The 14,419-nt window shown below is 42.0% G+C and overlaps 1 protein-coding gene across 1 annotated transcript in view; it reads left to right on the forward strand.

Annotated features, from left to right (window-relative positions):
- The window catches only part of PRKDC (protein kinase, DNA-activated, catalytic subunit), a 154,490-nt gene that overhangs the window by 50,021 nt on the left and 90,050 nt on the right, over window positions 1-14,419 (forward strand). Inside the window, exons 29-36 of the mRNA XM_073331241.1 lie at window positions 6,106-6,205; window positions 6,544-6,677; window positions 7,123-7,377; window positions 8,447-8,673; window positions 9,612-9,820; window positions 10,005-10,137; window positions 12,207-12,365; window positions 12,859-13,062. Coding sequence (XP_073187342.1) covers window positions 6,106-6,205; window positions 6,544-6,677; window positions 7,123-7,377; window positions 8,447-8,673; window positions 9,612-9,820; window positions 10,005-10,137; window positions 12,207-12,365; window positions 12,859-13,062 — 1,421 coding nt within the window. The remainder of the gene's footprint in view (window positions 1-6,105; window positions 6,206-6,543; window positions 6,678-7,122; window positions 7,378-8,446; window positions 8,674-9,611; window positions 9,821-10,004; window positions 10,138-12,206; window positions 12,366-12,858; window positions 13,063-14,419) is intronic.

A 14,419-nucleotide genomic window follows, 5' to 3' on the forward strand; every position in this document is an offset into this window, starting at 1 on the left:
GTAGCTATCATGTTGGCCAGGTGGGTCTCGGAGCTCAGGGTCCTCACCTCTGAACCGCCGTATACAGTTTTTCATAAGGACAAGTGTCGTAACCATACAGCTAAGGGTAGCCTAGAATTCTTCCTTACCTGTAATGGGTTAAGAAGCTCAAATAACCTGGTTGGCACCTGACCAAAGGGACCAATGGGGAAAGAAGATACTTTCAAATTGGGGGGGTGAGGGAAGGCTTTGTTTGTGCTCTTTGTGTGTGTGTTCTCTGAGAAAGCAGAGAAGCATCAGGTCAGAAAACGCCTCCTAAAATCATCCTAAAATGAGTCTCAGTATTGCAAAAAGAGTAAGTAAATAAGGCCAGGCGCGTTAGATTATCTTTTGTTTTTAGCTTGTGAATTTTCCCTTTGCTAGAGGGAGGTTTATTCCTGTTTTTTGTAACTTTGAAACTAATCCTAGAGGTAGCTCCTCTGTGAATCTTTTGTTACCCTATAAAGTTATTTTCCATCCTGATTTTACAGAAGTGATTCTTTTACCTTTTCTTTAAATAAAATTCTTCTTTTAAGAACCTGATTGATTTTTTTTTTCAGTGCCCTATAGACCCAAGGGGTTGGGTCTGTGCTCACTTTGTAACCAATTGGTTAGGATATTATTCTCAAGCCTTCCCAGGAAAGGGGGTGTAAGGGCTTGGGAGGATATTTTGAGGGAGATAGGGCTCCAAGTGGCCCTCCCTGAATGTTTGTTTAAATCACTTGGTGGTGGCAGCATACTGTCCAAGGACAAAAGGAATTTGTGCCTTTGGTGAAGTTTTTAACCTAAGCTAGTGGAAATAAGCTTAGGGGGTCTTTCATGCAGGTCCCCACATCTGTACCCTAGAGTTCAGAGTGGGGAGGGAACCCTGACAACAAGCTCCAGCTCCGCCAACATGCCGCGTTCCTCCTGAAGGTGGTCTCCACCTACCACATGGGTCAGGACATTTTTCTGCCAGTCCTCTGCCCCAAGCCGCATACGACTAGTGAGGAACGCCATCTCTACACGGTCGACATGAGGTGAGCTCTGGCTTTCTACCTTGAGCGGACCAAGCCGTTCAGAAAGTCTTCGCAACTGTTCATCGTCTCAGCTGAGCGTGCGAAGGGTCAGCCGATTTCCACTCAGTAGCTTTCTAACCAGATTACTTTGTGCATCTGTTCCTGTTATGAGCTGGCGTGGGTTCCCCTGCTGCCCATTGTGAGGGCATATTCGACTCGGGCCCAAGCCTCGTCCGCTGCCTTTGTGGCCCACGTCCCCATCCAGGACATTTGTAGGGGCCACCACGTGGTCTTCGGTGCACACGTTCACCTCGCACTATGCAATCGTCTCCCAGGCCAGGGATGATGCCGGGTTTGGCAGGGTGGTACTCCCTCCCGAGAACTTGTGAACTCCTACCCACCTCCAACAGATATAGCTTGGAATGGCCTATTGTGGAATACACATGGGCAATCACTTGAAGAAAGGACATTTGCCTTTTCTGTAACTAGCGTTCTTCGAGATGTGTTGCTCATGTCTATTCCACATTCCACCCTTCTTCCCCTCTGTCGGAGTGGTCTGGCAAGAAGAAACTGAGGGGGGGAGCACAGCCCCCTTATACTGCGCCAGACAGGTGCCGCTCAAGGGGTCTGGGGGGGGGGGGTGCTCCCCCCTGGGGGTACTGCTAGGGGAAAAACTTCCGGCACTGGTGCACATGGCAATCATGCATACCTATTGTGGAATAGACATGAGCAACACATCTCGAAGAACACCAGTTACGGAAAAGTAATGGTCTTTTCCCAGCACATCCTGAAGTAAGCAGGTGGCATGCAAGAAACTCTGTACAAGCCCAGGACCCAGTATTAGGCTGTTTCTCCCTTTGCATCCTTGGGCTTTGGGAGGGAAGGGGGTGCGAATGTATGGGCTTGCGGGGGGCCCTGTGGTTGGGCGCTGGGAGTGTGGGTGTCTGGGCTGGTTGGGGGGAGGCACAGCTGAGGTCTGGAGGGAGAGGGTATAGGTGTTTGGCCCTGAAGCTCAGGGGTATATGTGCAGGTGGCTGGGGTCTGGGAGGGCAGGGGACAGAGAAACAGCAACTGGGTTGTTGTAGGGGTTTCTTTAACTCTCTACTCCTGGGGTAATCGTGTTTGTTGTCTGTATTGTTAAATACACAGTTGCTGACAGGTATTTTGAAATAAATTACCAGACTAATTGAAACTGATGTGATTATATTATGTTGTTTTGACAAAATAAAATATAAAGAATTTTGCAGAATTTTAAAATATTGTGCACGGAATTTTTAGGTGCAGAATTCCTCCTGAGGATAATGTTTAATCTAGAGAAGAGAAGAGTGGGGGGCATAAGTCTTCACATATGTATACTTCTTGTCCTACTTATTACAAATGTGATCAGCTTAGTTTGCAGCAAGGGAGATTTAAGTTGGATATTAGGGGAGGCTTTCAAACTGTGAGGATAGTTGAGCACTGGAGCAGGTTACCTTGGGAGGTTGTGGAATCTCCATCCTTCGAGGTTTTTAAAAACAGATTAGATAAACAGCTGCAGGAATGGCCTATGTATACTTAATCCTGTGATTGTGTGCATGTGGACTAGATGACCTCTTGAGATCACTTCCAGTCCTATGTTTCTATGATTTCTATGACTCCCAGCTGTTTCACAGGCTTGCTCGGTGACCTTGGGCAAATTATCATAGAAATGCAAAGCCCGATTATTAGTAGGCATGATCCTGCATGTAATCCTCATGGAAATCCCATAATAGAAATACACATTTCTGCAGCCTGGAGTCTCCCACAATTCTGTTATGTCTGGGCTGCTTTCATTCACTCTGCAGTTTCTATAGGTGGTTTGAACTCTCAGCACTGCTCATGCTGGCCGCGTCCCTTTCTCCTGCTTGTGGCCAGATCTTCTGCCTCTGCATCAGCAGTCAAGTGGTGGTTCATTTTACTCCTGTCCTTTCAGTTTATTAGTTATTCAGCCATTTTGGGCAGTGACTGGCAGTTTTCTCTTCTTCCAAGCCTCCTCTCTTCCTTTTTGGTTCAGGGTCTGAGCAGCGTGATAGTCACAGCCACCTGAAGCTCCACTGGAGTGTCTCCAGGCTGAGCTCCTCTGCCCCATTTTAGACAGAGCAACCGTGTGAGGGCTGGTCTAAGTCCAGAAGGATCCAGTGTAAGGCAGCTTTCCCAGGCTCAGCTGAAGGTGAATATTCCAATTATCACAAGATCTCTCTTCTTTGGAGAAAAGTTATGTAACATGGCAGCAGATAATGCTGTAAAATCTAAGTAATCCCTTCTCCTTCCACTGGGTGCTCTCAGAAGGGATACAAACCTGCTTTCAGGCTGAGACACTCCTTTTGTTCCTGCTCTTCTCAGAAATATCAGAGGAAGGTGTGATGGGTGTCGGGGGCAGTCCAGACCAGTGAGTGGTTGCTCTATAATTCTGGTTTCAGAGGAACAGCCGTGTTAGTCTGTATTCGCAAAAAGAAAAGGAGTACTTGTGGCACCTTAGAGACTAACCAATTTATTTGAGCATAAGCTTTCGTGAGCTACAGCTCACTTCATCGGATGCATTCAGTGGAAAATACAAAAGATGTTTTTATACACACAAACCATGAAAAAATGGGTGTTTATCACTACAAAAGGTTTTCTCTCCCCCCACCCCACTCTCCTGCTGGTAATAGCTTATCTAAAGTAAAAAGAAAAGGAGTACTTGTGGCACCTTAGAGACTAACCAATTTATTTGAGCATGAGCTTTCGTGAGCTACAGCTCACTTCATCAGCAGGAGAGTGGGGTGGGGGGAGAGAAAACCTTTTGTAGTGATAAACACCCATTTTTTCATGGTCTGTGTGTATAAAAACATCTTTTGTATTTTCCACTGAATGCATCCGATGAAGTGAGCTGTAGCTCACGAAAGCTTATGCTCAAATAAATTGGTTAGTCTCTAAGGTGCCACAAGTACTCCTTTTCTTTCTATAATTCTGGATTGCCTCATATTGCTTTCCTGCTGTAGCTCCCAGCCTGGGATGCTCACAACAAGCATACCAGCATGCAGGTCACAACCTGAATGTCTGTGTACTAGACAGCCCTGGTTCAGCAGCTCTGACCCCAGCAGACTGTCTACAGCCCCACTGTGGTTTCCACCAACCTGGGTTACAACCAGCAAGGTGACCAACATACTCCCAGTCCCTGATTTTCCCAAAACTATGTGCTCTGTGATGCCCAGCCCCCCTCCTGGTCACTTCAGAGAAATGTTCGGGTCTGTTCCTCTAAAGACTCAAAAGCACATCATAGCTTATTAACTTAACTGACATGAGTACAATCTTCCTTTTAAACACAGCATTGAATTGGTTTATAGTAAAAATAAGACACATTTATTAACAATAGGACATAAGTTAAGTGATGCTAGGTAAAAGGAATAAAGTTAGAATGGGTTACAAGAAAATAAACGTGAAAACGTGCACTTAAAGGTCTGAAATGTAGTGTAATAAAGTACCTTCATTGCCTAAGGAGGTTTTTCCCCTATATTCAGTTTCCAGAGACTACTATGAGAGTGCAAAAGGCCAGCTGTAGCTCAGTGTCTTCAGCTACCTGTCTTCTTGATCTCATGCACAGGGATCACTCCAAGGGCAAGGTCATACATCCAAATACTCCAGGTCTTCCTCATGAAAGTGTGAGACTACTCCCTGGGGTGCATGATAGATCAGGTGCTCTGTTTCCTAACATAGTGGATAGCCTCAGGGAGTGCCTGCAAAGGCCCTCCCCCATGTGCCTTCCATACCCTCTGATTCTTGCAACGAATATCAATCTGAAGGGTTGGGAAACACATTTGGGACCCAAAACCACACAAGGAATCTGGAGCCCAGGGGAAAATGACCACTGCATCAGTCTCCTGGAGCTCAGATTGGTCAAACTCGCCCTACAAAGGTTCCAGAGCCCCCTAGAGGGGATTCACTTTCTGGTTCAATCAGAGAACACTACCACAGTCACATACAGAAACAACCTGGGAGGGACAAGAAGCCCAGTGCTACACAAAGAAGTGATGGTAGTAATGAGACGAGCAGAATGCTTTCTCCCTTCCGAAAAGCAATCCATGTGAAGGAGAGATGAACTAGAAGGCAGGCTGGCTCAGTAGACAAAAAGTCAACAACTTAAATTAGTGCCTTCCTGAAAAACTGTGGCACACCTTAGACGTCCGAAGAGCACTGAAGATTTGCCTCAAGTGTACAGAAGCCACCCGAAGTGACCAAGGACTCTGAGTTTCCAGGCTATATATTGCCAGATGGATCAGACTGTGCATTGTTGAAGCCTACAAGTCATCTGGCATCCCTGTTCTGGAAGGAATTGAGGCACGCTTCACGAGATCAGGACATCCTTGTGGTCCAGATGGGCAAGGGCTTCCACTTCAGAGAGATGGAGTGCAGCTATCTGGTCTTTTGGCCAACACCTGATCAGACACTATATAAAGTGGACTTTCTTTTGTCTGCAGAAGCTGCTTCCTGGATGAAAGTGCAGCAGGTGGTGGCCCAGTAATAGTATTGCCTGTTGGGCAACTGTCAATAAGGGGGATTCCCTTCCTACCTCATTCTGTTTATCTTTTTCCTCCCTACTTCTGCTCACTGCTCCAGATGTAACAGAATTGTGGGAAAAGCTGGGCTGCAGAATGGAAAATTTCTTATACAGTAATTTTGTTTCTGCTAGCAGCATCTCCCACAGTTCTACTCACCCTGGATGGCTTCACTGTTGAGGGTAAGCTTTTCATCTAGATCATCAGCACGTAGGCTGTTTGTCTGCTATAAATAGTTATCGAGTTGGCATTGAGGTTACTGTTGTTAATTTGCTTTCCATGAATTTTCTGCAGCTTTGAAATGACTTATCTGGCAGCAAGTGGGAGAAGGGAGCATGTCCAGCCTGAGACGTGCTGTAACTTTAAACCATCTCCAAAAACTCCAGAGTGGAGGGGAGCATGCCAGACATAATAGAATTTTGAGAGACTCAGCTAGCAGAAAGGAAATTATTGGGTCAGGAATTTTCCATTCTTTAACTGGGCCCAACTATTGGCATTTATTCATAGATGAGCACTTCCCTTTTCTTTGATAACAGGTACAGTTCAACAATGTTGTGATGCCATTGATCATCTAAAGCGCATAATTAAGCACAAAGCATCTTCTCTAAATAAGGCAGAAAAACGGCGGATACCAAGGTTAGTTGTTTGAGATTTTGCCTTTCCAAATACTATATCTTAGTTCGTTGCATATGGCTCTTGTAAAAATTTAGGGTGGTGGGTCTGGACTTCCATTAATGCGTAACTGCATCCCCTTGTGTGTGAAAACTTTCTCCTGAAATGCCCCTTGGCTCAGGTTGGCCACCCCTGAGGTAATGGAAAGAGCATCTATAATTCTTCATTGGATATTTATCTTTGCAAATAGAGCAGTATGGCTTCATTAACATGATGCTGTTGTGGCTTTTCCTTGAAACAAAGAAAAGTCTTTGGCAAATATCAGTAAAGATTGTTGATTTGTATTCCTTATTTTTGTGCAGAGGATTTCCAAATGCTAAGTCAGTGTGTCTGTTGGACCTTGTCATGTGGCTCTTGGTGCAATGTGGGCGACCCCAGACAGAGTGCCGGCATAAATCCATGGAGCTCTTCTATGAGTTTGTTCCTTTATTACCAGGTACCGTGGTCACATATACCTCTGCTTCACATAATTGTGCATTTCTGCTCTCATTTTCTGTGCAAGTAGCTGCAAGTATTTCATTCAGTATAAAAACAGCATTTTTTTTTTTTTTACCATGCAAACTTCCTCCAGCCAGTGTGCCTCAACTCTGACCTGGAGTGACCACCTTTAGGTGCAGGAAAACTATTGTAGCTAGCTGTGAGGGGATCCTCAGCTAATGCAGAGCAAGAGGAGTGGTTCCTAATCCACCCTCTTCCTTGCAGTTGACATATGCAGCGTGGCCAAGGGAATCTGACCGCTGTATTGGCTGTCTTCTCTTCCAGAAAATAAGAGCAACTAATGGAATAGGTTTTTGAGTGTTGATCCGTGTCCATAATACCTTGCTGAATGCCAGCTGTGTATTTACTTAAAGAACATTGATTTCTGTATGCTTCTTTATCAGGAAACCAGTCCCCATCTTTGTGGCTAGGTGATCTTCTAAAAAAACAAGGAATCTCTTTCCTCATCAACAAATTTGAAGGGGGAGGTAATGATGGTGACAATCTCTCTGGAATCCTTTCTCAGCCAACACTGTGTGACGTGCAGGAGCCCTTTAGTTTGCGAGCAGTTGTGCAATGGATGGATATGTTTTTAGCAGCTCTGGACTGCTACAATACATTCATTGAGCAGGGAATGATCAAACCATACGAAATACTAGGTAGGTAAATCCTGGCAGCAGCTGGGTCAGTATTATCCATGTTATAAACTCACTCTGAGGGGTTCCTAGCTTGGGCTTAACACTTGTTTCAAGAATAGATTTGATTTACAGGTTCACAATCAGTTTCAGCAACAATTGCCTTGCCACGTGGATTTTTTTTGTAATAGTGGGCTGGTATAATACCTTATTTATTTTGTGTTTTATAGAAATGTTTCATTGCAATTTTAAAAACACTAATTTAAATTTCTTTTCCTTATGGATTTATTTTCCCCTCACGTTGTTTAATTGTGTCCCAACTTCAAAGGCCCTGCAGTGCAGCAACCCTACCTCCAATGAGAAGATCTGTGCATGATTCCTTCTAAAGTCCGTCACCACTCTCCTTCACTTACTTAAAGACGATTACCAATTATCAAAGTGAGGCGCCTCCTTCACTCTCCACTGCCAGCCCACTCATTTGAGTTTGTTGCTTTTCTCATGCTTCAGCCCCACCGAACCAAGGGAGCTCAGTACTTGTATTCTGATGACATGAATACCAATACCTTGTGTAGCTGTTAGGCCATTGGGTCTGCATCCAGTAAAAGTTTTTTTAAATTTATTCATACATTTCTGAACAGCATGTTTCCATAGTAGTAAAATGCAGTGGTGGAATTAGATAACCATTTGTAAAATACTGGTCTGTGTGTGTGTCAGGGCAAGATACCTAGCTTCATTAAAGTGTACAATAAGATTCTTACTAAATGCAGATATTAGAGGGCCAGATTTTCAAAGATGTGGACTTAGATTTGACATGTATACAGATACCTAATACACACATCCATTAAGAATGTATAGTTGTCTGAAAACCTATCCCTCATGTCCAAAACTTAATACTAACAATGTAATTGAAATATGGTTTGAAGAAAAAAATCTCGTTCTTTCACTGGTGGGGAAAGATTTTGACTTTTCTCCCCCCCCCCCATATTTTCATTGTCATTGCATTATGTTAGTCTTTCTCTTTGTGCTGAGCATAAAATGTATTTTTAGATTTATGGGGTCACTATATATTTAGATTTGGTGTAATTCTTTCTAGGTACAAAGATGAGGTCTTCATTCCTGAGAGCTGTGGAGTTCTTCCTTGAAACTATTGTCTTGCATGATATATCTGCAGCAGAGCGGTGCTTTGACATGGGGTCAAAAGGCAATATGTTCAGCCCACAAGAAAGAGAAGAGTATAATTACAGCAAATGCACTATCGTAGTCCGAATCATGGCGTTTGTCAGCATGATCCTGGAGACCTGCCAACAGGATTTCTGGAAGGTAGGTGTTGAACCTATTGATCTGTAGAAGGTGACCTCTGCAGTTGTTGCAATTGTTATTTAAAGTTATGCATTGTTGATTTGAGGGAGGGTGGGGGACTCATGACTAGCTAGGAGAAGTGGATCATCCTTTGCAATACCTTGGGCCATTAATCCTAGCTGGTTATTAAGCCCCAGGAAGTGTCCTGCTCTTTGGACATGACTGCTTCAGTAAGGTGAAGGAAACCCTCACTTCATGGATTATTTTGCAATGAGGTGATGCAGTTCTAATTAGGAGAAATTAATACCATGTATATTTGCCAGTCAGGTTGCTTGAGTCGCCATCAGCATGAGTATCTTATGTTCTTGAATCTGGGAATTTTTCTAAGTGATCATAGTACAGATACTGTGAGAGAGACAATGGCTATAGAAATGACTGTGCTCTGCATTTTTCCTGTTAAATTCCTTTTTGAAGAATGAACATGTAAGTCTCTCTGTCTCTTTCTGTATTTAACGTAATATAAATGGAAGTTTTAATATCTACAGTTCCTTATGAATTTTAAAAAGGGCACTGCTAAGTCAATTTCCGGGTGCATACAGGTGCATAACTGGCAGTTGCATAATTTGTTCAGATGCATAACTAGCAGTCTTCATGTGTGTAGAAGTCTGTAGTATTGGCACGTTATTTGAACACTAAAATGAGCACATGTATGTGGAAATAAGGTGTGATGTTGTGCACCCGCATCTTTAAAAATGGCCACTTAACTTCTGTAAATCAGAGTAATTAACAATATATTGAAAATGAGCCATTTTGGAGAGAAAGAGATTAAGATTAACAATTGAATAGCCATATTCTGCTTATTTCAGGCACAGGAAAAATTATGGAAAGCAGAATAGGTCATCGAATAGGATTAAGAATAAAATGTCTTCAGCTTCATTTTAATCTTTTATTCGTTCCAGTTACTTGAGAAGGAATTGCTTAATGCAAATCTGATAGAACTTCTTGTGAGAATAGTGTGTGATCCAGCAAACATAGGCTTTAATACAGCTGATGTACAAGTCATGAAAAATCTCCCAGATGTTTCTGTGAGGCTCATAAAAGCTTTGATGAAATCTCCCTATAAAGAATCCTTGGAGCTAAGTATAAAGAAAAGAATAACATCACAAAGGTAAGAGCTCTCTGATAGCCATAAATGGCTAATTTAAAATAAAAACGAATGCAGTACATAGTGAGAGATGCAAAGTGAATGAAGCTTCCATTGCACAGTTATAGGATGGTGTATTTTTCTCATGTTATATTGATACACCCACAGGCAATCTGTGTTTTTATTTATTTTTCCTTTCCTTTGTCAGCATCGAGGAGCTTTGCTCTGTTGAGCTGTATAATCCAGATGCTCGTTTTGATCATATTAGACTTAGTTCCATCTTGTCTGCATGCAGGCAGCTCCATAAGGCTGGCCTGCTTCATTCCACACTTCAATCACAGGTAAACATTGATTCAGAAAATAACAGTTAAGATTTTTCATATTCAAGAGCTTTTCTAATGTGAAAGGCCATGAAGTCATGGGGAGTTGCTTGTGAAGTAACCAATGGCAGAATAGGCCTTAGCTAATTCTCATAATTTCCTAGTGAAGTAGGTCAATAAATAATATCCTTTTATAGATGAGAATACTCTGGCAGAGAGATTAAGTAACTTGTCCAAGGTAACACTGGAGAGTTGGTGTTGAAACTAGGATCTGAACTCTCGAATTGCTGGTGCTCAGACTATACCACCCCTAAATAAATGATTTACATTACACTCAATAAATACCAAACACTGGGACATGAAAACAATAGAAGAGAGCCGTGAAAAATCCCTTTATCTATGGTTCTGTACAATTGGGTGGTAAATTTGGTAGTGTAGCTAAAAATCTGGCCACATGTGTGTACCTTAATGTTCAAAATGGAGGTTATTTCAAGAAAATATCTGCACTTCAAATGGAGTGGTAGACATTTAATTCCAAAGAGAAGATTAGATTGCAGACAGTAATGGTGGGGAAAAAAGAAGGGGAAGATGTGCTTAATTTTTGACAAAAGTAAAAAAACTTGATTTATCGTTAAAAGAAGTCCAGGGGAAAGAGTGATTTTTGTGGTTTTGACTATGCAAACAAACTTTTTACATTTTGAAAACTAGCATGTAAACTTACAAAATGTCAGATAAGAATATATCATTGGTTATGATTCAGTTGTGAAGTAGTCAGTAGAAGAAGGAAAAGATTTAAAATGCTATCAGAACGAGATAGAAAAGCATCAGCCCCTCTGATGGAGCAGTGTTCAGAAGAGAAATATACAACATATTACAATATATTAATATTCTGAGAAGAATATTAAGACAAATGGGAAAAGGTGTCAGAGAAGCACGCATAAGTGTGGTATAGGGGATACGTTATTTGGATGTATTGTTATTAAAATGAAGATTTTGGACATAGTTGCAAATAAAAATTGGTTTCCTTTATTCATGAGTGTTGGCAGGCCTGGCCTTTAAAGAGCAAATCCTTTGTCCAAAAAAATAATCAGTATAGGTCATCCTATTAGTACTACATATGTTGTTTTGCAAGAGACCAGAGTTCAAATTGTGAAGAGGTGGGTTATTCAGCTTCTGGAATAGAAGGAGAGCCTCTTTCCTTCCAGTAGGATGCTCCATTGGCTGAACAGATGCAGCCTGAGGGGCCTTGTTTAGACTTTTGCGTCACAGGAAAGCAGGATAGAGGGAAGTTGTACAGATCAAACTTAAACCTTTATGGAACCTCCTAGGTATTCCTTGGGCTCCCTGATACCAAGGTTCTGGAATTCATGTCTCAGCCAATCTCTGTCACTCTAGGTAAAGGAAAAAAGAAGCAAGATAGGTAGCAGCCATTCAGGATTGACAAAGACTCTGCTATTTGGTGAAGGATGCCACATTTATCATGTAACAATGTAAATGTTAAATTTTATGGAATTTTTGCCGTTAATTTCTCCAAGACCAAGATTTCACCCTATATGTTCAGATAAAAACCTGCGATAGTAGGACAGCATGTTGACTGGTGTCAGTGGTACCCACGGATTATATGGTGCCTCCTTCAGGGCATCTACATTCTCATAAGATTTTCTGAATGTCCATACTAGTATTGCTCATCAACTGTTCAGAATCCCTTAAAGTCCCTCAAAATCCCTTAAAGGAAGAGGTTCAGCATCCCTTGAAGTCTTGAGTCCAAATTTTGGGTTAGTGAGTAATGATCCCCAAATGGGTATCAGCTCATTCTGAAACCAAATGTTTATTCAAGTGTGGTTTCCAGGAGCATGAATAGGACTGTCTGTGTGCAGGGACAATTGTCAGGTCAACAAGCTTGAAAAAACAGAGATTTTTTCCCCAGAACCCCTGTGGTGCTCCTGTCACAGAACAGTTTTACGGAGGTTTAATTTATTTATTTTTGACAGCTAGGCAGAGCAATTTAATGTTTAAATTGTATTTTTCTCCTGCATTTATGCAGACTTACAGTAGAAGTTCTCTCTCCACCCCCTCTCCACATTCTCTAGGGTTCGGGGCTCCATTTCACAGTTGGCTCTAAGCTTCTTTCAGTTGTTTATAAAAGCATTGCACCAGGAGATGAGAGGAAATCTCTTCCATCATTGGACATCAGCAGCAAGCGACTGGCTGATGGACTCTTGCAGCTGGCCTTTGCTTTTGGTAGCCAGGTAGGAGGATCACCTCTTCTGATGTACTGTCTCCAAGTCCATTTCTGTAGTTCTGGGTTCTGGCATGTTTCCTGTTCTGGTAGTTAATCTTATCTGTGCTGTCTTCAGCAACATTGTAGAAGAAACTGGTCCATTTCTCTGTAACATGTATTTTTTGGGACAGAAAATTATGTATGTATGCAGCATGCTGTATTTATAAAGTTACCTCAACACTTCGAATCCAGAAGCCAGAGTTTGGCCATTGTTGAGTGCTAGCGTCAAAGGCAAATCATGGATTCTTTAGTAGGGGAAATATTCTGATAATGTTCTGGGGGGGAGAGGGTTTGTGCTTTTTTCCTTAAGTTTTAATATTTGTTTTTGTATTATAAGTATACGTACAACTATTTGAGAAGGTAACTTTAAAAGAGCTTCTCTTGATTTTGTAGAAGACTAGTGACACTTAGTGATTTCAGTACCTCTGGACTGACCTCTCTTCTTGTGCCAATTCCCACAGTGTGAGGAGCTGGTAAGTCTCCTGTTGAACACAATGATCCTGTCTGTGCCACTATCAGGAACATCACAGAGGAGTCTGATCAGCTTCTCCCATGGAGAATATTTCTACAGTTTGTTCTCAGAAACCATTAATCGAGAACTGCTGAAGGACCTGGATGTGGCCATACTTCAACTTATGAAATCATCTGTGGACAGCCCCAAAATGGTACTGGATCTTTTTTTCAAAAGGACACAGTCAGTTGAAAATGTCATACCCTCTCTAGTTACAAGAAACATCTACAATAACTGTAAATGAAAGATGGGCGGGGGGGTTGTTAAATGTTCTTTTTTCAGTGTTTCACTTTGTTGTGGAGGTTTGTTTGTTTTTTTGGGTTGTGTTGATACTCATTGGTTCTGCATACCTCATGCACCATAGCAAGATGGCATAATTCCCATGCACTGCACTCTCACATGCTTCCTTTTCCCCAGGCCCCATTAAAGAAAGTCTGCCAATTAAAGAGGGTTTACTGGTAACACAGCAGCCGAGCTGATGTTTCTAAGATTGGGCTCAAGATGCCTGGTAAGGGCTAGGGACAGCAGAAGCCCATGGGAGGTGGGGATCTGTCTTCTTGGCCCAGGCAGGGGTCCAGGGAATGCAGTGACTGAAACCTGAGGAGCGGCAGCCTCTGCCTGGGATCAAGAGGACAGGTGATTCTTCTTTTTTGGGACTCCTCTATAGGTCCCTGGGAAGAATTTAGAAGTTGGGAGGCCTTATTTCAACATTGCTGCTAAAGAGCTCAGCAGAGAGGTATCAGAGCAGAGGAGTCAAGCATGTTTGCCAGTGTTGCTTTTGAGCCCACACACACACTCTCTTGCAGAAAAATTCAGCAAGGAAGAAGACACCCCACTTAAAAATTAATCAAAGGAATTTTAAAAAGTAGTCTGGACATTACATTTAAAAGGTTTTATCTCAGACAGTTCTAAAAATAATCAAGCTGGTGGTATCACTTTAAATTGTTTCCACTGTCATTAAAGCTGATGTAAGCAGCAAAGAAGTGATTTTTTTTTAAAAGGCTGGCACTTGCATATTGATGATTCTCCAATGTGCTGTGTGTGCAGAGCCATAACAGCTGTTAGTCTGAAAACTGGATCTCTCCTATCTAGTAGATTCCTAAATATTCATATTCACATAGTTGTAGCTGGCAGTGGATATTCTCTATAACACTTGCTTTTTAAATTCTCTACTTCTTCTGTTTTTGAAAACTTCTTGTGGCTGGTTCATGCGCTACAGGTCAGGGAGGTATGGTCAATTATTTTCCAAAACCACATTCCCTCCTCCTTTGTTAGAACTTGGAGATTTCTTTTTCAGGTTAGTGAGATTTTTCTTTTACAGTCTTTTTTGTCCTCGCTTTTGAAGATTTGGGAAGAAAAATACCCATAGTTTAACTGTAATATTCTAAATCTGGTGGAATCCAAATATGATGATTATATAGTCAAAAGTGCAAGTAATCCTTGCACAGTAGGATGCAAAGTTCAAGTATAGTACTTAGTGATTTTGTTTTATACTCTGATCACATAATTTA

The sequence above is a fragment of the Lepidochelys kempii genome, chromosome 2 (assembly GCF_965140265.1).
Source record: "Lepidochelys kempii isolate rLepKem1 chromosome 2, rLepKem1.hap2, whole genome shotgun sequence".
In the NCBI taxonomy this organism is placed as follows: domain Eukaryota; kingdom Metazoa; phylum Chordata; order Testudines; family Cheloniidae; genus Lepidochelys; species Lepidochelys kempii.